This window comes from Empidonax traillii, unplaced genomic scaffold (assembly GCF_003031625.1).
Source record: "Empidonax traillii isolate 1590-97213 ecotype Southwest subspecies unplaced genomic scaffold, ASM303162v1 scaffold1717:size179649, whole genome shotgun sequence".
Classification (NCBI taxonomy): domain Eukaryota; kingdom Metazoa; phylum Chordata; class Aves; order Passeriformes; family Tyrannidae; genus Empidonax; species Empidonax traillii.
The window spans coordinates 110543-131115 of NW_020956910.1; the positions used below are offsets into that span (position 1 = coordinate 110543).

General features: G+C 56.2%; 1 protein-coding gene across 1 annotated transcript in view; it reads right to left on the minus strand.

The window, feature by feature from the left end:
• Nucleotides 1-16: 16 nt before the first annotated feature.
• Nucleotides 17-20573, minus strand: part of LOC114070856 (disintegrin and metalloproteinase domain-containing protein 33-like) — a 29463-nt gene continuing 8906 nt past the window's right edge. Inside the window, exons 3-24 of the mRNA XM_027908462.1 lie at nt 18534-18610; nt 15550-15625; nt 15014-15090; nt 14326-14512; nt 13897-13962; nt 13710-13781; nt 12929-13095; nt 12739-12823; nt 11922-12064; nt 9931-10108; nt 9646-9735; nt 8822-9017; nt 7992-8100; nt 7155-7359; nt 6117-6194; nt 4985-5093; nt 4530-4680; nt 3861-3951; nt 2655-2900; nt 1153-1316; nt 874-891; nt 17-211 (exon numbers count right to left, since the gene is read on the minus strand). Of these exons, the coding sequence (XP_027764263.1) occupies nt 160-211; nt 874-891; nt 1153-1316; nt 2655-2900; nt 3861-3951; nt 4530-4680; nt 4985-5093; nt 6117-6194; nt 7155-7359; nt 7992-8100; nt 8822-9017; nt 9646-9735; nt 9931-10108; nt 11922-12064; nt 12739-12823; nt 12929-13095; nt 13710-13781; nt 13897-13962; nt 14326-14512; nt 15014-15090; nt 15550-15625; nt 18534-18610 (2637 nt within the window). The 3' untranslated portion in view covers nt 17-159. The remainder of the gene's footprint in view (nt 212-873; nt 892-1152; nt 1317-2654; nt 2901-3860; nt 3952-4529; nt 4681-4984; nt 5094-6116; nt 6195-7154; nt 7360-7991; nt 8101-8821; nt 9018-9645; nt 9736-9930; nt 10109-11921; nt 12065-12738; nt 12824-12928; nt 13096-13709; nt 13782-13896; nt 13963-14325; nt 14513-15013; nt 15091-15549; nt 15626-18533; nt 18611-20573) is intronic.

The window sequence follows — 20573 nt, forward strand, 5'->3', positions numbered from 1 at the left end:
TACAGTTTTTGTGCTGAATACAAATTCTGTCTTATCAAAAATAGTCCTCTGGTATCAAAAGACAAACAAAAGGAGAGGAATGAACGACCCCTGTGGCCAGAGCAGTGCAAATCAGGAGAGCCAGCTCGGGAAGGACGGGCTTCAGGTGGCCTTGGATTGTCACTTCTTGGAGGGGAAGGAGGTTGATTGGACTTTGATGGCTGGGACTGGCCTGGAGCGAGAAGAAGGAGGAGACAGCTCTTTGAGTGTGGACACCAAACCACGTCCACCACAACCAACCCCCCACAGACAGGCCAGCTGCTGTCCCTGAGACCAGAGGGCACTGCTGTGGCCACTCATGTCCCCCTGCAGAGGTTGAACCACAGATTGCACTGCTTTGAGGTGGTTTTCCCTTGGAGGACCCCGAGAATCCTGACAGGACAGGTGGTGACACCGGGCAGCGACCAGCAGTGGGAATGATGTTGCCCAGGGCCTTGGACACTTCCATGGATCCAGGGGCAGCCACAGCTTCTCTGCCCAACCTGTGCCAGGGCCTCCTCACCCTCCTAGCCAGCAATTCCTTCCCAGTATCCCATCTCTCCCTGCCCTCTGTCAATGGGAAACCATTCCCTGTGTCCTGTCCCTCCCTCCCTTGTCCCCAGTCCCTCTCCAGGATTGTTCTCAGTGGGCAGCACAGACAAAACCCCACATTTTGGGGAAGGGAGATGATTTTGCTGCCAGGATGTGCCAAACCCTTCCCTTCAGGAACCCCGGACCAGCCCTGGGTCATCTCCTCGGAGAGCTGAGCTCCAGGGATTGAGTTACCCCGAGACATTTTGAGGCCACCCCCCCCCAGAGGTAGTGCCAGGGGCCCATGGGATGTCCTTCACTCACCTTTGAGGTGGCATCGGTCTGCAGGGAGGGAGGAGGGAAGAGAACATCAGTGTCCATCCCTTCCCACCTTGTCCATCCCTTCCCACCTTCACTGAATCCCAACAGCTCCCTCCACACCTGGGATGGGAGGCCCCTCCCCCCCCCCCCCCCCCCCAAAATATGGCACCTCCCTTAACCCAGCACCTTAAAACCCCAAACCTTGGTGGCTCTTGGCCAATTTTGGCCAAACCCCGTGAGGTCCTGCAGGACCTCACCCGTGGTGGGGGGCACTCAACTCACTTCAAGGGCCTCGTTGGGTGGCTCATGGCACTCGTCCCCGATGGCTGGAAGTTGGTAGGAGGGACCATGACCAGCAGGGTCTGTCCATGTGCAGGAGGCAGCTCTTTGGCCAGGAGGGGACTCCCAGGGAGCGGCCGACGAGGGGGCTGCTGCTTTGGGACCACCTGGAATCACAAGGGGTGAGGTCACCTTGAGGTCACCCTCAAGGAGCATCCGGTGACCTCCTGCAAACCTCCCTCCCCCACCGCAGAGCTGAGATGCTTCCAGGTGTGGAACAGCATCCAAAGAACCTTCAAATATTCTCATTACAGCACCCAAACTACCCTAAAATAATCTCATTAACAGCACCCCAACCATCCTAAAATATTCTTATCAAAAACACCCAAACTACCCTAAAATATTCTCATTAACAGCGCCCAAACTACCTTCCAATATTCTCATTAACAACACCCAAACTACCCTAAAATATTCCCATTAACAGCACCCAAACTACACTAAATTATTCCCATTAACAGCACCCAAACTACACTAAATTATTCCCATTAACAGCACCCAACTACCTTAAAATATCCTCATTAACAATACCCCAACTACCTTAAAATATTCTCATTAACAACACCCCAACCATCCTAAAATACCCTTATCAGCAACACCCAAACTACACTAAAATATTCTTATTAATAGCACCCAAATTATCTTAAAATATTCCCATTAACAACACCCAAACTACACTAAATTATTCCCATTAACAGCACCCAACTACCTTAAAACATTCCCACTAACAATACCCCAACCATCCTAAAATATTCTTATCAAAAACACCCAAACTACCCTAAAATATTCTCATTTACAACATCCAAACTACACTAAATTATTCCCATTAACAGCACACAAAATACCTTAAAATATTCTCATTAACAGCACCCAGACTACACTAAATTATTCCTATTCACAACACCCGAACTACCTTAAAATATTGTTATTAACAAGGGCCCAACTACCTTAAAATATTCCCATTAACAATATCCCAACTCCCTTAAAATATTCCCATTAACAACATCCCAACTACCTTAAAATATTCTCATTAACAACACCCCAACCATCCAAAAATATTCTTATCAAAAACACCCAAACTACCCTAAAATTCTCCCATTAACAGCACCCAAACTACACTAAATTATTCCCATTTACACCATCCAAACTACCCTAAAATATTCCCATTAACAATATCCAAACTACATTAAATTATTCCCATTAACAGCACCCAACTATCTTAAAATATTCTCATTAACAATACCCAAACTATCCTAAAATATTCTTATCAACTACACCCAAACTACCCTAAAATATTCCCATTCTCCCCTGAACTTCCCTCGCTGTCCAACGGATCCCCCTCCCGGGATGACGCGACAGCTTCTCAGTAACTCCCAACCCCAAAACCATCCCAAAAAAAACCCCAACCCCCTGGAATTCCCCCCCGTGGAAGGCAAAGCGGGGCTCACCTGCGGGGTCCTCAGGGGGCTGCAGGGAAGGGGTTTCCGGGGAGGAGGCAGCTTGGCCTGGGAGCCGCCGGCTCTGGTGGGACCCGGCGGGGATTTGGCGAGCGGTGGGGGTGGCCTGGCGGGTTTGGGGTCTCTGGGCCGCGGGGGGATGGAATTGGGGGTCGGGCGGAGCGGGTGGACCACGTTGACGGGCTGAGAGCCGGGGTGGGGAGCGCAGGAGGTGGGGAGGAAGGCGGCCCGGGTCACCTGCAGGGGAAAATCCTTTGGGAATTGTTCCTGGGAGCAGCTTTGGCTTCTGGGGTTTATCCCACTTTTTTTCCCCCTGCTTTTTTCCCATCCTGCCCAAACACTGAACACATTTTATGGCTGGGCTCGATCCTGGAGGTCTTTTCCGACCTCAGGGATCCTGAGATTCCAGGTTTGCTCCTCAAGGGTGCTGGTCCTGGATTCCTGGAGCTCTGGTGAACCACCACCAGATTTCCAGCAGATGGGAGAAATCATCTGCTCTGCCTTGCTCTCAGGCATGGGCCATGCTTGAAAAACCTTCATTCCTCCCAAATTCCTCCTATATTCCTCCTAAATTATTCTTAAATTCTTTCTAAATTCCTCCTAAATTCTTCATAAATTCTCCATAAATACTTCCTAAATTCTTCCTGATTTCTTCCAAACTTCTCCCTTAAATTCTTCCTAAATTCCTCCTAAGTTCTCCCTAAATGCTTCCTAAATTTTAACTTACTCTATTGATGATTTATCATTTTATTGATGATTTATCACTTATTTCATTGATTAGCTATCACTTATACCATTGATGATTTATCACTTTATTGATAAGTTATCAGTTATTGATGATTTATCACTTTATTGATGAGTTATCACTTTATTGATGATTTATCACTTTATTGATAATTATCACTTATTTTATTGATGAGTTATCACTTTACTGATGACTTATCACTTATTTATCGATGTTATCACTTTATTGATGAGTTATCACTTAATTAATAAGTTATCACTTATTTTATTGAGGATTTATCACTTTGTTGATGATTTATTACTTATTTTATTGATGATTTATTACTTATTTTATTAATGATTTCTCATTATTAATAGTTTATCAGTTTATTGATGATTTATCACTTATCAGTAAAGTAAGTTATCACTTATTTTATTGATGATTTATCACTTTATTGATGATTTCTTACTTACTTTATCGGTGTGGCTGGAGGTGGACATGTTCCTCAAGGTGAAGGCAGTTTTGGAGTGGCCATTGCTCGACTTCCGACCGATGGATTTGCTCCTGCTGGGAATTCCAAAGTCAATCATGGATGGCAAAATAAAGCAACCCCTTCAGGAACAGCTGCCTCCCGAAATTCCGCACCTCAGGGAGGTCCTGCCTCAATTAACAGCTCGTTAATGGCACTGCTGGGGGTGTCTGTCTCCAGGTAATGGGGGGGAATGAAGGGTGGGTTGATTTGGGGGTTTCCTCCTCAATTATTTTTGGGGTTCTGAGGGGGTTTTGTGTCTCTACCAGCGCTGGGAGGGCAAATAATGACAATATCACAATCCAGCTGCCCTTCAGAGCCCTTGGAATTCTTGCAGCCTGCTGGGAGTCAGGACTCAACCTCCTTGCTACCAACCACCTTTATCATCACTCCCTGGGATTGTCCTGTCCAGAAGATTCTTTTTCTGCTTGTGGAATTGCTGAGAGCCTCAGATTCTCCCAGAGAAAGCTCTGCAGATCTCAAACCAGTTCTCCTAAACCTCGGAAAACAGCCCTGGGCACCTCCAGCTCCTCCCCAACCCTTCCTACCAGGCTGCATGAAACAAGTCCTGCTGGGTCCTCAGGAAAGGAGGGATTTAGGATGCCCCACCCACCTGTAGGCCTCCTGGCTCCTCTTCCTCATCTCCTTTATCCATTTATTCAGGAGGGAGTTCTCCCTCCGGTACCAGTAGTAGACGCTCATCGTCAGGGCTGGCAGGAGGAAGAGGAAGATGACGAGGAGGGCGATCAGAACGGCCTCTTGGTCTGCCAGGGAAAGCACAGAGAGGAATGAGGGGCTGGGAGATGCTGGGGAACGCTGATCCCATCTGGTCACCCCCTTGCTGCTGGTCCCACCTCCAGAAAGGCAGCAAGGACCACCCAGCAGCCTCTCGGGGTGGCCACCAAGCAACCAAGGACAGCAAGACCACTGAACGTGGACTGTGGGTCTGCCTGGACAGAGCCAACCCAGCCCCTCTGGGAGCAGGGCTGCCAGTGGCTCTGTGCCCCCATTTCCCCCTCTCCTGGCATCACTCCAGCCCCAGGAGCACCTCAGGGCGCCGGCACTCACTGTTGGGCTGCACGGGGCCGCTGTCCACGCTGCCCCCCAGCCCCGGCTCCTCGCAGTAGGGGGGAGCCCAGCCCGCGTCACAGTGGCAGTTCTTGTTGCTGTTGCAGACCTGCAGGGAGAGGAGGAGGGTTGGAGACCACCAGGGAGGTGTGGAAGGGGTGGCCTGTAGGGTGGGGGATGAGAGCAGGCTGGTGAGTGACGGGAATTTGGGATGAAGGAGCTTGAAAGCCTGGTAATGTTCACCCCTTGAGCATCGTGGAATCACAGGATGGTTTGGTTGGAAAGGGACCTCAAATATCATCCAGTTCCACCCCCTGCCATGGGCAGGGACACCTTCCACCAGCCCAGGTTGCTCCAACCTGGCCTTGGACACTTCCAGGGATCCAGGGGCAGCCACAGCTTCTCTGCCCAACCTGGGCCAGGGCCTCCCCACCCTCCCAGCCAGGAATTCCTTCCCAATCTCCCATCTCTCCCTGCCCTCTGGCAGTGGGAAGCCATTCCCTGTGTCCTGTCCCTCCCTCCCTTGTCCCAAGTCCCTCTCCAGCTCTCCTGGAGCCCCTTTAGGCCCTGCCAGGGGCTCTCAGCTCTCCCTGGAGCCTTCTCTTCTCCAGGGGAACCCCCCCAGCTCTCTGAGCAGAACAGAAGGGTAAATTTGGGTGTTTCACAATCACATCCCTCCACATAATCCAGCAGATCTCCCACAGTTTGCTGTTGCCTCATCTCCCAAAGCCCCACATTCCACAGAGCTCCAACCCTTGTAACCTTTGAGCTTTGGACAACAACGTCTCTTTGTAATCCCTGAACCATTTCCCTGCTTTTTTTGCAGTCCCAGTCATCTTTCTAACCCTTGTTTTTCTCTCAGAGGGAACAGGCACCTGCTCCGGGCTCTAAACACTCTCCAGTTCAAACTGGACCCTGATCCAAACTGTGCAGATGGTTCCTACATCAGGAATGATTTCCTTCCTCTCGCTCGGACATGGCTGAGCAAAGATCCCAGCTCAGCCTCACCTGGAGCTGGTGCCTGGCACAGAGAGGAAAGGCAGAAGAAATCCAGAGGGCTCATCCCTGGGTTTGCCTTAAAAATCTGCTGCTCATGCCAGGGTTTTCCTGGAGGTGTCGGGTCAAAACTCACCCCGTGGCCGTTGCAGCGGGAAACGCACTTTTCCAGCTCAAAAAGGGAGGCGTTTTGGCATCGGCGGTCCTTGCAAACCTGGGGGAGAGCCAGGGAGGTTGGAGAGAGACCCAGGAGAGAACACACTGATCTTCTGAGGGCTTCTCTGGGGGTTCTTTGGAAGGATGTTCTCCGTTTGGAAAATGCCATTGGGATAAATTGCATCGTTCCGGGTCAGCAGATTTCACTCCGATTTTTGGCCTCTGCCATTCCCACATCCAGGACGGGCCAGCACCACTCCCAGCCCCTTCCCCTGCCAACCCACCTGGCAGCTCCCACACAAACCATTTCCCATCTGGCCCTAAAACTCAGCTAAAAAACCCCCCAGTGCTGGATTTCAAACCCAGCCACCCTTCCCTGGGAAAATGTCAGTGTTGTGGCCTCGTATCCCAAACTGGGATGGAAATTCCACTGTTAAAACATCAGATAGGGAAGGATCTCCACAGCCAACTCCCCCTGGCAGACACCCCTGCTACCCTGTTCTCCACCAGCCCTCTGCCCTTCCTAAGCTCAAGTGGCCCCCTCCAAAGCTCCTTGGAGATGCAGGGGCTGCAGAGGAGACCAATTCCCAGTTAGCTTTGGATTTGCCACTTGGGTTCCTAATGCAGCTTTCCCCTGGGAAACAATTTATTCCTGGGAGGAAGCCTCATCCATAAAATCCCGTGGCAATTCTTCCGCTGCGAACTGAACTGGGAAAAAAAAAAAAAAAAGCTTTGAGGCCAGGGAGGAGAATTTGGTGGCCTGAAAACATCTGGGGATGTCCAGAAATGTCCCAAATAACAACAGTTTGGTGGCCTGCAAACACCTGGTGGCATCTCGAAATGAGAACTTGGTGGCCTGAAAATATCCTATAATGCCCCGGTTGAGATGTTCCCCAGGTCACACACGTGGAGCAAACCACATCCCGCTGGTGAAGAGCCAAAATCCATGCTGGAGCTGGGTAAGAGCCCAGGAGATGGCCTCCTGCAGGAGCCCCCAGCCCTGGGAAGGGGCACTCACCATGCCATCTCCACACTTGGTCCCTGTCATGACCAGCCCGGGGTCGGACAGGTCCTCCTCGTCGTCCTTGGCCGTGTACATGTAGGTGCCCCTGCACTTCACCTCGCGCCCGTTGAAGCGGATGGTGGTGTCGATGGACACCGTGTTGGTCCCCTGGGGCTTCTTGGCCGAGCTCTGGCACTGGATCTTCCCACACATGGCGTCCCTGGGAGGGGGGAAGAGCCGGGGGTGAGTCCCTGGGTCTCCCTGCCCATCGCCCTGCTCCTGCGGGATCGCCTCCCTCGGAATTCACGGCCGCGCCGGGTTGCGGCTCGGCAGGTTCGGGAAGGGCTTGGATAAATCATGGACAGCACTGAGAAATGGGGTAAGGGACCTCTAATATCCCTGGAATACTCCCAGGCACATGGTGGGATTTTTGGGGTGTCCTGTGGGGTTGGACTCAGTGGAGTTGGACTCACTGGGGTTGGACTCGATGGAGCTGGTCCCTTCCAGCTCAGGACATTCCCTGATTCCATAAACTGGGAATACCGGGGAGCACACGCTCCCTGAACAGCAGCCCCTGATGCTGTCTTTGATCTTCCCACCAGGCTGTGCTGGGAGGTGCTGCGTGATGGGACAATGGGATCATCTGGGTTGGGAAAGACCCTCAAGACCATCAAGTCCAACCTCCCGGCACCGACGGAAACAGAGCCCAGAGGGATTTGGTGGCTTCCTCAGGCCTTAAAAACGGGGCTGACCCCAGAGATTGGGGCAGGACCCTCCCAGGGGTGGGCACAGGGGGGCTGTGGGTGCAGGAGGAGGAGATGGGGCCCCCAGGGGTGCCAGGGCTGCGCCCACCTCTTGTCACACTTGACGTAGCGCCCTTGGCTGTCCTTGCCGCAGTTGCCGTAGGTGTTCCCAGCCATGTTCACGTCCTGGAAACAGGCGTCTGGAGCTGGCCAGGCACCTGCAGGGAGGCAGGAAAGGTCCCAGTGGGATGGGGGAAAGCAGGAAGTGGGGAGAAGTACTGAAAATGGGATCAGCAGCTGGAGGTTCATGGAGAAAATGCCATGGAAAAGCCTCCTGAAGAGCTGCTGCCGGGGGGGCTGGACCAGGGACAGCACAAGAGGGATGGAATTCCCTTTTTTCTGAGGCCTTGCAGAGGATTTTGGTCATAGAACCATAGAGTGGTTTGGGTTAGAAGGGACCAAAGCCCATCCAATTCCAACCCCCTGCCACAGGCAGGGACAACTTCCACTAGTCCAGGTTGCTCCAAGCCCTGTCCAACCCAGCCTGGGGACACTTCCAGGGATCGTGAATGTTGGTTAGTTGTGGAAATTCTGTATCTCCAGCATTCCAGAGTCTGTGTCATTTCTACAGGGCCTTGAGGGCTCACAGGGGGTGATTAAAATTTGGGAAAGGAAGCTGTGAATTAATGAATCTCTTTCCACCCCCTGCCATGGGCAGGGACTCCTTCCACCAGCCCAGGTTGCTCCAGCCTGGCCTCGGACACTTCCAGGGATCCAGGGGCAGCCACAGCTTCTCTGGCCGACCTGTACCAATGCTCCTCCACTCCATACCCTCCAACCCCACAGGTAGAGTCCATGGGGACCCCACTGCAGACTCAGAGCAGCTCCTGCTCCGGAGAGGGGTGGGAAGGAGGCCAGGCTGGGGCTGGCGGGACTCACCTGGTCCCCAGAGCTGGACACACTGCTGGTGGTGGGTCATGCACATGCCATTGTTGCAATAGGCCTCTCCATAGGCACAGGAGGAGCCATCCAGCAGGTACACGTTGGCTGGGCAGTAGGGAGAGGCACCAGTGCAATATTCCGGCAGGTCACAGGATCCCGCTGCTTCCCGGCACATCGTCCCGGCCACCTTCAGCTGCCACGGGAGGAGAGAGGAGCATCAGGAGGAGACAGAAACTGAGCCAAGGGGACAAGGTGGGACTGGCTGCTGCCTCCTGGCACAGCCTGGGGACATGAACCATCTGGAATGTTCCCTGTGGGAGCGTATGGGGCTGGCAAGGTATGGAGATACATTCCTGAGCTGGACCAGAGCCAGAAACTGCCAGAGGAGATTCTCCTGGAGAGGGAGTTTGGACAAGGGTCTGGACTGACAGGAGAAGGAGTAATGACTTTACACTGGCATAGAGAAGGGATATTGGGAAGGCATTTCTGGCTGTGAGAGTGGTGAGGCCTTGGCACAGGTTGGGCAGAGAAGCTGTGGCTGTCCCTGGATCCTTGGAAGTGTCCAAGGCCAGGTTGGAGCACCCTGGGCTAGTGGAAGGTGCCCCTGCCTGTGGCAGGGGGTGGAACTGGATGATTTTTAAGGTCCCCTTCCAACCCCAACCATTCCATGATTTCTCCTGCAGACACAAGTTTACACATAACCCTCATCTGGCACAGCAGAGTCTGAACTTATGGATGTGCAGCACGTGATTCCCGAGGGAATGGTGGGGACAGGGTAGGGACATGTTGGGGACATGTTTGGGGCACAGTGGGGGTCTCACCTTGCAGTTGTGGCAGCAGTCCCCGTGGGCACACTGGGCCCCCTCCTTCAGCGTGCAGTTGTGAGCGTTGCAGCAGGGGTTGGTGCACTCCTGGGTGGGAGAAGCAGAAGAAGACAACACCATGGCCACAGCTCCATGACCGTGATTCCATCCCTTCCCTATCCCTTCCCCCCAGCCCCTTTTCCACCCCTCCCATCACTTGCAAACCCCCCTCTCCACGTGGCCTTTCTTGCAGCCGAGCTGCAAAAGCCTCTGCAGGGAAGTGGATGTGAAAACAGCTCCTACCTCCACCTCCCCACAATCACAGTCTTCTCCTTCCTCCCGAAAGCCGTTGCCGCATTTCCGTCCCACCACCAGGTCCTTGGTGTCGGGCAGGTTGAAGAGGCACATCCCACCTCCCTTCTGGAAGTAGTTTTCCAGCTGCCTCTTGCTGCAGGAGCTGAACACGCGAGGGAAGGGGTGTCTGCGCACGGGACAGAGACGGGGGGGATGGAAAACAGGGTGGTGAGGAGCAGGAGAAGGTGGAAAACCACTGTCAGAGCCGGGAATTAAACACAAGTGGCACAAACCCTTCCAGGAGGGATGGGAAGCGGGAGGATCAGGAGCAGGAGAAGGTAGAAAACCACAGTCAGAGCCGGGAATTAAGGACATGGGCAAACTGGCACAAAGCCTTCCAAGGGCAGAAGTGAGACCGTGAACATCTCCCACCCCAACTGGCACGGGGTGAGCGCCAGAACAACAACCAGGGGGCAACTCCCTGAACCCCAAATCCTCAGGAATGGGACTGAGGAGGTGGGGGGGAACTGGCAAAGCCATGCCTGGAGCATCAACCCTCCAGCACGAACCCTCTTGCAGATGGAGGCGCTCACAGTGAGAACCTCAAAGCCCAGGAGCACCAACCCCTGCAGGCTCTGCAAGCTCGATGCTGGTGCAGATGCCATCTCCATGTCTTGCACTTGAGACACCACAACCACCACCCTCAAAATAACCACAGAGCAGGTGCCAACATCTGCTCAGGATGTCAGTTAAAAAGATGTTATCACCGAACTGTTGAGGGGAAATCACCATCTGGGGCTCTTCGAACACCTCCGGGGTTGTGACAGATGAAAATAATTTAAAAATTAAAGAAATATGGAAAAGAATTATCCCCCCAAAATCCCCATAAAACAGTCAAAGAAATAATTAGAGCCTCCAAAGTGTAAGGTCGTTTTTCCAACAGCCTGAGGAGCTGGAGAGAAATTGTTTTTTCTAGAGGAACTCTGAGCTCAGTTCTTCCCTGATTTTGCAAAGTTTGTGGGGTTTTTTGTGTGATTTATGAAGAAGCATTTCCTCTTCTTACTAATGGTTTCGTTTCCTTCTAGCCTAGAAAAAGAAGTTTTATTTCTTATCAGGATATCTCATTTTTGAGATGACACAGAAGGATGTTTTGTAGAAGTGCTTTTGAAACCTGGAGGAAATTTGAGCTGTGGGGAAAGTTCTAAGTCCCTGCGAGTTGTGGGGGGTGAGAAAGACAATATTCCCAATATTTAGGGAAGTGAAAATAGGAGCAGGTTGAAGACAGTCAAAAATGTCCTTTTCCCCACCAAAATCCACCCAGGGAGATATTAAATCCCATGGGATCAGTGCCGGGGTCCGACAGCCCCACCCTGAAACAACACTGTGGGGTTTCTGTGATCTTTGTTAATTGGAGGAGCAGGTGGGATCCATTTGCTTCCATCCTTTGCTGTTTTGGGATGGGGATGCTACTTCTCTGCTGCCCTTTGGAGCCCCCCAGCCCTGCTCACACCTGGAATGTGGGATGTGCTCCAGGGAATCAGGGAATGGTCACAGAGTGGGTTGGGTTGGGAGGGACCTTCAAGACCATCCAGTTCCAACCTCCCTGCTATGGGCAGGGACACCTTCCACCAGCCCAGGTTGTTCCAACCTGCCCTTGGACACTTCCAGGGATCCAGGGGCAGCCACAGTTTCTCTGCCCAACCTGTACCAGGGCCTGCCCACCCTCCCAGCCAGCAATTCCTTCCCAATATCCCATTTAAATCTTCACTTTTCCAGTTTGAAGCCATTCCCTGTGTGCTGTCCCTCCATGCCTTGTCCCCAGTCCCTCTCCAGTTCTCCTGGAGCCCCTTTAGGTCCTGCCAGGGGCTCTCAGCTCTCCTTGGAGCCTTCTCTTCTCCAGGGGAACCCCCCCAGCCCTCCCAGCCTGGAGATGCCGAGATTCCCTCCCCGCTCCCAGCCCGCTCAGCTGCAAACAGCCCCCCACCCCCAGTACCTCTTACCCCGTGGCTGCTGCCATGACACAGCCTCCTTGCTCCGGGGTGGCCTCCACGCAGCAGCCCTTGGTGTCGTGGACCATCCCGAAGTTGTGGCCGATCTCGTGGGCCATGGTGGCGGCGGCTCCGATGGGCTGCTCCGCGTGGTCCTGCGGGGGCACGGGGGGATGTGTGGGCACAGCAGCCACGAGGGAGGACACAGGGCTGACCCCACACCCCAGGCTGGTGGAGGCACCACAACATCCCTGGGATCGAGGCTGCATCCCGGGGAGGGTTGGAAGAAGATTCACAGCACAAGGAAGGGTTTGGTCTCCTGGAAGTCCCACGTGGGACTGTTGGGGAAGATCTTTTGCTGGAGCCAAACTTCTCAAGGCACATCCCAAAGACCAGAAGCCTGGGTGGCCCCCACCACTCTGTCACAGGTCATCATGGCCACCACCATCACAACCAGGGCCACCACAAGGAGGAGGAGGAGGATCAGAGTCATCTGGGCAGAGGTGACCCCACAACACCAGAGAGCACACGCAGGGGCTCCTCAACATGAGGGGCAGAAGCACCACTGGAGATCCCAGTGCTGCTGGAATCTGGGGGTGTACGTGGGGTGACAGACCTTTAAACCAGCCCCTTCTCACCCTCCTTGGTACCTGACCAACATCTGAGAGGGATAAGGAGCCACCAACATCCTCACTCGCTCCCAGGCTGCATCCCAGGACCAACCCCAGGTGGCTGATCCTCCCAGTCCATGGAGAACTCCTCCAAGACAGGGTGGCAACGAGGTTCTCCAGCTGGGAGAAGCAGTGGGGACCCCTCATAACCTCCTCACCACGCTGACTCCTCCAGAGTTATCCATGCTGCACATCCCCTCCAGCGGGGCCATTCCGATGGTCGTCCCCCCGAACGTCTTCCCCCTGCCCGGGGAAGGAGAACGGAGAGGGGAATTCAGCCCCACCAGGGTGGTTTGGACACCCCAGTGCCAGCTGGCACCCCCCTGCCCTGCTGTGGGTGTGGCTCACGTGAGGAGCTGGGCGTTGTCGTGCTTCTTGCGGGACCTCAGCGACTTCTTCCACTGCAGGAAGGCCCAGAGCGTGGCGTTGGCGTCGCTGGTGACGGCGCAGTGGTCCCGCTCCGTCCACACCTCCAGCCCGATCAGGGCCACCTTGATGTTCAGCAGCCTGTAAAACTGCAGGGAAGGCATGGATGGAAGGGGTGGATGGGGGTGGGATTCGCTGGGAATCCTCCTTCCCTGCCGTGGCGTTGCAGCCGGTGGGTCTCGGGGTGTCACTCCAGGACACACTTCTCCCAAATCCACCTGCAAGCACAAGCTCTACGGGCACAGGAGTGGGCACAGGAGCCAGGCAGGGTGGCATGAGGACAACCATGGGCTGGCAACACCTCAGTGTATCCCTCTTGTGCCAAGGCAGGACTTGGCTGCTGCAGCCCAGCCCAAAAAAGTGACTCCCACCATCTTCATCCCAACCCCCAAATTCCTTCATGGGTTGCCCAGCCCTGGCACAGCTGCCCAGGGCAGGGGTGGAGTCCCCACCCCTGGAGGGATTTAAAATCCCTGTAGATGTGGCCCTTGGGGACGTGGGTCAGTGATGGCCTTGGCAGTGCTGGGGGTGGTTGGACAGGATGGACTTGGAGGTGTTTCCCAACATAAATGATTCCATAATTCTGTGATTCCTTGCCCTGGTGACATGGGGTCTGTCCCTGAGGGCCACCACCAGGTCGGCACCAAGATCAGGTGCTCTCACAGGCACTGGGAATGACAGAGGTGGCCAAAAGGTCCCTCACCTTGTCCACGTAGTTGGCGATCTCCACGATGCGCTGCTTGGTCTGGCCCAGGTTGAGGTTCTGGTTCCTGTACTGCAGAAATGTGGGGATGGGGAAGGGTCACCAGAGGAAAATCAGGAAGGGACACAATGAGGGGACCTGTTTTTTCAGCAGGGGCCCACGTTTCTGTCCCCCCCTCAGCACTCACCAGTGTGTGATCGGCAACGATGAAGAGCTCCATGTACTTCATGGTCCTCCAGGCATCTCTCCTCGCCTGCAGGACACACACACAGGGCTCAGAGGAGCAAAGGAAGGGGCAGCCCATGGCTCTGGGCATCTTCCACCTCACACACCTCACAGCTGCTCAGGAGGGAGGGCTGGGAGGGGAAACTGAGGCGTGAGGTGACAAGGAACTGGGTGTCTCCAAATGACCTCATGTCCCACAGGAGGTCATGGCACCTCTCTCTGGGGGTCTCCTGCCCAAACTCAGACCAGGCAAATCACCCCCACAGACCCCTCCTGCGCCACCTGCCAGCACAGCCCTGCCCAGGTGCCAGGGGGATGGGTACAAGGCCTCAGGAGAGGTTCAGACAGCCCCGCTCCCAACCCTTCCCAACGTCCTCCGGGGTAGATTTACCCGTCGGTGCCCTGGCTGGAAGAGCTGGGCAATGTCAGCCACGGTGCTCCCCAAATCATCTCCGTGCCCACAGGTGCCAGCTGGGATGGGCAGGTGCTCTGCTCTGTGGATGATGTGGTGCCCTGGCTCGGGGGGCCCCAGGGGGCTCAGGTAGTAGCTGGTGTTGCTGCTCAGCACTATGAGACCCCTGGAAGAGGAGAACAGCCCCTGGTGGCTCCTGTGAGGCTTCCACTGGGGTTCCCTGAGGCCCCACAAACTCGTGGCACCTCAGCTTGGTCCATACCCAGGGTGGGAGAAGGGATAAGGGATGGGGGGTCTCTGTCCAAACAGCCCCAGGAGCAAACACACCCTCGGCATCAAAACCATCAGACCATGCAAACAAAGCTCAGTTCTGAGGGTCTTGCCCCCTCCACGGGTGAATATCCTTGAAAGAACCTCGTGCTGCCAGAAAATTATTCTCTTTCCCCTCACCTGCCCACTCCTGGGGTTGGGCAAAGGACGGGAGAAGGGAGGAGAAGGATGGGATGGGAGCGATGGAAAAATCAGCCCCGTGAACCACCCGAAGCCGGGCTGGAGGAGCATCGGTGCTGCTCCAGGAGGGGATCCCCGCAGGGAGGGAGGAGCGGTGGATCCATCCCACCCTCTGCCAGCCCCACAACGCCCCTCCCCGCCCTGCATTTTTCCATACCGCATTCCCGAGCAGGCGCTGAGGACGACCCAGGAGCCGCCGTAGCCGCGGACGTGGCCGTGGTAGTGACAGTGCTCCTGGAGAGAGGGGATGGAGACCCTCGTCAGAGAGCCCCCCGAAAGGGCTGGGCAGCAACAAACCCCGCGCGCTGATCCCCCAAAAAACACCTTATTTCCCATTTCCCGTCCAGGGTAGCCGTGTCCCTCCATCCCGGGAAGAGCCGGGAGGAGGGAGCCGGAGTTCAGCCCAGGACACAGCCCGGGCCCGGCGCGCTGGAAGGGTGACAAAAGGCCGGTGGGGGGACATCGGGGAGGGCCCTGGTGCTGCCTGTGTTTATCTGCCGAGGTGCTGAACCGCGGCCAAGAGATACAGGAGCCGCGTGCGGCCGCATTCCTGCTGCCACAGGCGCCGGGGATGCTGCCAGGGAAAACGCAACGCCCCTCCCCGCCCCGGGCCGGCTTCGGCTTCGGCACAAGCGCCAAAACATCCCAAAAAACAGAAGTGAGCGACATCCACTCACCCCCCCCAGCACCCACCGTGTGGTTGGGGGTCACCGTCACGGGCTGTCCATCCCCCTCGTAGTGAGTCTCCGAGTATCCCGGAGCCAGCAGCCTGTGGAGAGAGGAGGGCTGAGCAGCCCGCAGCTGCTCCAGGTGTCCCAGCACAAGGGACACAGCGAATCACACGCAATCGTTCAGCTTGGAAAAGAGCTCTGAGACCACCGAGTCCAGCCTGTGACCCAACCCCACCTTGTTACCCAGCCCTTGGCGCTGATGCCACGTCCAGTCTGTCCTTAAAACACCTCCAGGGAAGTGACTCCACCAGCTCCCTGGGCAGCCCATTCCAGTGTCTGAGCACTCACTCTGGGAAGAATTTCTTCTCCAAGTCCAACCTGAACCTCTCCTGGCACAGGTGGAGGCTCTGCCCTCTTGTCCTACTGCTGGTTCCTGGGAGCAGAGCCCGATCCCCCCTCCCCCGGCTCCCCCCTCCTGTCAGGGAGTTGCAGAGCCAGAAGGTCCCCCCTGAGCCTCCTTTTCTCCAGGCTGAGCCCCCCGAGCTCCCTCAGCCCCTCCTGCTGCTCCAGCCCCTTCCCTACCCTTGCCTTCACCCCATATGCCTCGGCTCCCCCTTCCAGCTGCCGGACATCTCCCCCCAGCTCCCGAGGCTGATCCAGGAGTGACACATCCCAATGCCAGCCCATCCCACGCTGACAAACGGCTTCCTGCGGCAGGGAAGAGCCAGGGCTGAGCTCACGGCCGGCAACACGTGGGGATGGGGGGATGCCAGGGAGGAGAGAGGGGGATTTGGGAGAGGGGAAGGGAAGGTTTGGGAAAGGAAAGTGAAGGAAAGAGAAAAAGAGAGGACAGGACAGGACAGGAAAAAGAGGAAAAGAAAATGTTTCCCACAGTGACCTTGCCCAGATTCCAGGGTGATGGACACCCCTCCCTGACCCTGTAGTCCCTGTGGAGGTGGCAGGTCCCCACGGGCCCTGCAGGGGCTCTGGCACCCACAGAAGGACAAGGAGGCCCAGGTTTGCCCCTGGCATCAGCTCAGCCCTTGAGTTTTGAGGTTTGGCCCCTTCCCAGAGGTTTTATTCCGCAGAAGAAGAAAATAACCAGCTGCCGGTGCCGGAAGAGCCCTCCCACCTCCTGCTCTCCATTTCACACCCACTCAGGTGCCAGAAATGACTCTGTGGGCACGTTTGTGGCTTCCCTGTCCGCCTGTGAGTAGGTGCCTGGCACCAGTGACTCCAGTTCCAGCCCAGCAATGAGCCAGGAGCTCAGAGCTGCTTCCTGAGAGGGGGGGACACGTGGGTGGCTGGGCAGGACAAGATTGTGCCCCCAGGATGGGGACAGGGCCAGAGACACAGGAGAGGGACTCAGCCCACTGGGATCATCCTCTCCAGGCACCCAGGGAAGGAGGGGAGAGACGTGGCTGCTCCTCCAGCACGAGGGAAGGAGAACACCCCACAGGATGGGTTTGGAGACCAATCGAGTGTCCCAGCACCAGCAGAAAGGAGATCTGAGGTCCAGCCCAGCCTCCACAGGCTCACAGGGTTCTAAGGTGGCCCTGTCACCTGCCCCAGGGGAGCAGTTAGGATGGCCAGGGCTGCTTTGGTGTCCCCACACTGTCCCCACAGCCAGCCTTGGGTGTCTTGGGTGCAGTGGTGGTCTCGGGATCATAGAAGTTTTTGGTTCCTGGCAGTTCTTGGGTGCCATGGAAGTCCTAGGGTGCCATGTCTTGGGTATCACAGACTGTCCTGGGTGGCCCATGCACATTCCTGGGTGACACAGGTGCTCTTGGATGCCACCAGACTGCCCTGTGTGCCACATGGATGATCCTGAGTGCCAGGGACAATCAGGAGCTGCCCTGGGTGCCAGGGGTGGTCCTGAGTGCTGTGGATGCTCTTTGGTGTCCTGGAAAGTCCTGGGTGCCACCAATGCTTTTGGGTGCCGTGGATGATCCCAGGTATTGTGGATGATCCCAGGTATTGTGGATGATCCCAGGTATTGTGGATGATCCCAAGTGCCATGGATGGTCCTGGTGCCATGGACGATCCCAGATATTATAGATGATCTCAGGTGCCATGGATGATTCCAGGTACTATGGATAATCCCAGGTGCCATGGATGCTCCTGAGTGCCATGGATGATCCCAGGGACCATGGATGGTCCTGGCTGCCCTGGGCTGCCCTGGTTGCCCAGTTCCCTTTTGCTGCCACCCATCCTCCCTCACCCATTTATTACCCTGTGCCCTCATCCCACAATCCCACCCATCTCTCTGCTCCTTCCAGAGGCCCCAGAGCCTCCAGGGTTGCTCCTCACCCCTCCTGACTCCCCCTGCCATGAGAAGACACCCAAAGCTCTCCAGGCCTGGTGCCCCAGCTTTGCTCATCAGCTTCCAACCCCCACGACAACCCCCCCACTGACCCTAAAATGTGCAGGGGAACCCCCCCAGTTCTCCTTCCTGCACACCAGAAGCTCCTCTGCAGGTCTCTGGAGGGTTCTGGGGACGCTGAGGGGGCTGTTTTTGCACCCAAACAGCAGCAGGGAGAGGATTCTGCCAGGCTGAGCTCCCACAGCTGCTGGTGGGACAGGAACCCACCCAGGGGTAGAGAAGCTGTGGCTGCCCCTGGATCCCTGGGAGTGTCCAAGGCCAGCTTGGAGCAACTTGGGCTGGTGGAAGGTGTCCCTGCCTACAGCAGGGGGTGGCACTGGATGGCCTTTGAGGTCCCTTCCAACCCAAACCATTCCATGAAATGCCGTGAGGGCAGAGGGACATCTCCAGCCCCCAAACACCCCACACCACCTTCCCCCGTGGTGGGTCCTGCCCCGTGGCATCGAACCAGGGCTGGTCCTCCCACCACAGGGGGTTGTGGAGCAGAAAAGGGACCATTTCACCCCAAAGTGAAGCCACGCCGGGTTGACCCTTCCCCTGAGGGCAGAAGAGCCCCATCCATGATACTGCCAATCCCAGTGGGATCTGCCAGTGATGCCCAGTGCCCCTTCCCCAGAACTTACTGGTTCCTCTCCAGCACCAGGACGAGCTCTTTGCCCTCAGCCCTCACAGCCACCTCTGCCCGGGCAGGTGCTGGTACCTGGAATGGAAAGGATGGAATGGGATAAGGAAACACATCCCTGTCCCCAGCACCCCCCTCTGCCCCCTAGCCCAGGCTGCATCCTGGGCTCTCTTCCCTGGATCTGCTCCATCCACTGCCACAACCCCGTGGAAGGTGAGAAATAACCCCTGATTTCCCGGGAATTCCCAGTCCAGCGCGGGAATAACGGAGGATTCCCGTCGGGATTCACCCCGCAGGGATGGGGGTGAGGCAGCAAATCCCAACCCTTGCAGGCAGCTTCCCCAGGGAATGGCAGCGAGGAGAGGCAGGGTGGGATATGGGATGGGGAGCGGGGTCTCTGTGTGCTCCATCCCACCACGGATTTATCCCACCGGAGATCCTGATCCAGGGGGAAAAGGACCTCGCCCCTGGGTGGGTCTGTACCCCTGCAGGGTATGGAAATAACCACCAACCACCGGGATGGTGGGTCTGATAAAAACACCCGGGAGCAACAAAAGGGAGGGACTGACTCAGCTTCCCCAGGATGCCGCTGGTTTCGCTCACTCCCTCACTTTTGGAAGGTGTTAAATGGGAATCTGACCTTTGGATCTGCACCAGCACGTGACAGGATGGGCTGGAGCCCAAAACGCTGCCCTTCCCTGATGTCCCCACACCCCATTCCCGGCTGGGGACAGCTGAAAACATCACCCTGGCTCTTGTCCGTGGCTCTGCCTCCCTCAGTCTCTCTCTCCCCATCCTCGATGGATACAAGGAGCCCTCGGGATCCTCCACGGGATCCCATCAATCCCTCCCCATCCATAATGGGCACAGGGAGACCTCGGGATCCTCCACGGGATCCCATCAATCCCTCCCCATCCATGGTGAATGTAGGGAGCCCTTAGGATCCCCCATGGGGTTCTATCAGTCCCTCCCGTTCATGAGGGATCTCTTGGAATCCCCCACAGGACCCCCTCAGTTCCTCCCCATCCATGAGGATCCATGGTGAGGTTTTCCCAGGTCCAGAGGGCAAGGGAAGAGGGAAGAGTCATCCCTAAGAGCAGCTCTGGCTTCAGCTGCTCTTGGCATCCCGGGGTTTTGCAGCTGGAAAACCAGGAATGCGGCAGGGAGGGGGTAAAACTGGGTGATTCACAACTTGGAATGTTGCAGCTGGAAAGCCAGGAACGCGGCAGGGAGCGGGTACAGCTGGGTGATTCACAGTTTAGGATGAAACAGGTTAAATCCTGCTGTTCCCTGATCCCCGCGGATAAGGCTTTGCTCCACCCCATGCCCTGGGAACTGGGGAGGTTTTGGGGACCCCCGGCCTGGCAGCCTCCCCCTCCTGGGGACCATCATCCTGGAAAAGGATGGGGCGAAGCCCTTTGGGATGCAGGGGTGCCGCACCCCGGGACGTGGGACCTGTGTTCCCGCAGATCCACCCCAAGCCCAGCTCTGGCATTTGGATCAACCCCCCCTCAAGCTGCTCAAAAAGCGGCCGCGGCACCAAATCCTGGCTCCGAGGAGCGTCCCGATGGCCCCAATTCCCGAGGACACGGAGGTGTCCCGGTCACCCGGGGTGTGATGAGAGAGCCGGGCTGGCTGAGCCCCCCCCACCCCTCCTCCTGCTGCTCCAGCGACGTCTTCCCAGCTCCAAAAAAGGAGAGCGGACACGGTGCCTTAAGAAAACAAAGCCAAGAGCAACGCCAAGCGACTCTGAGGCTCCGACAATTCCTTTCGGCACCACCACGGCACAGCCACGGGGCCCAAAATCCCGGCGCGGGGCCCCGCGTGGAGCCGGGATGGGAGGGGGGGACACAGGACCACCCCCCCTACTCTCCCCCTCCTTCGGCGCTGGTGGGAACGGGCTGTATTTTTGGAACATGATCTTATCCAAACATCACTCCCTGGCCAAACATGGTCTGGACATTTTTCTTGCCGTTTTCCTTCTTTCCCCCTCCCCGCCCTTCTCACCCTCCTTTTTTTTTCTTCCTTCTCCTCCTCCTCC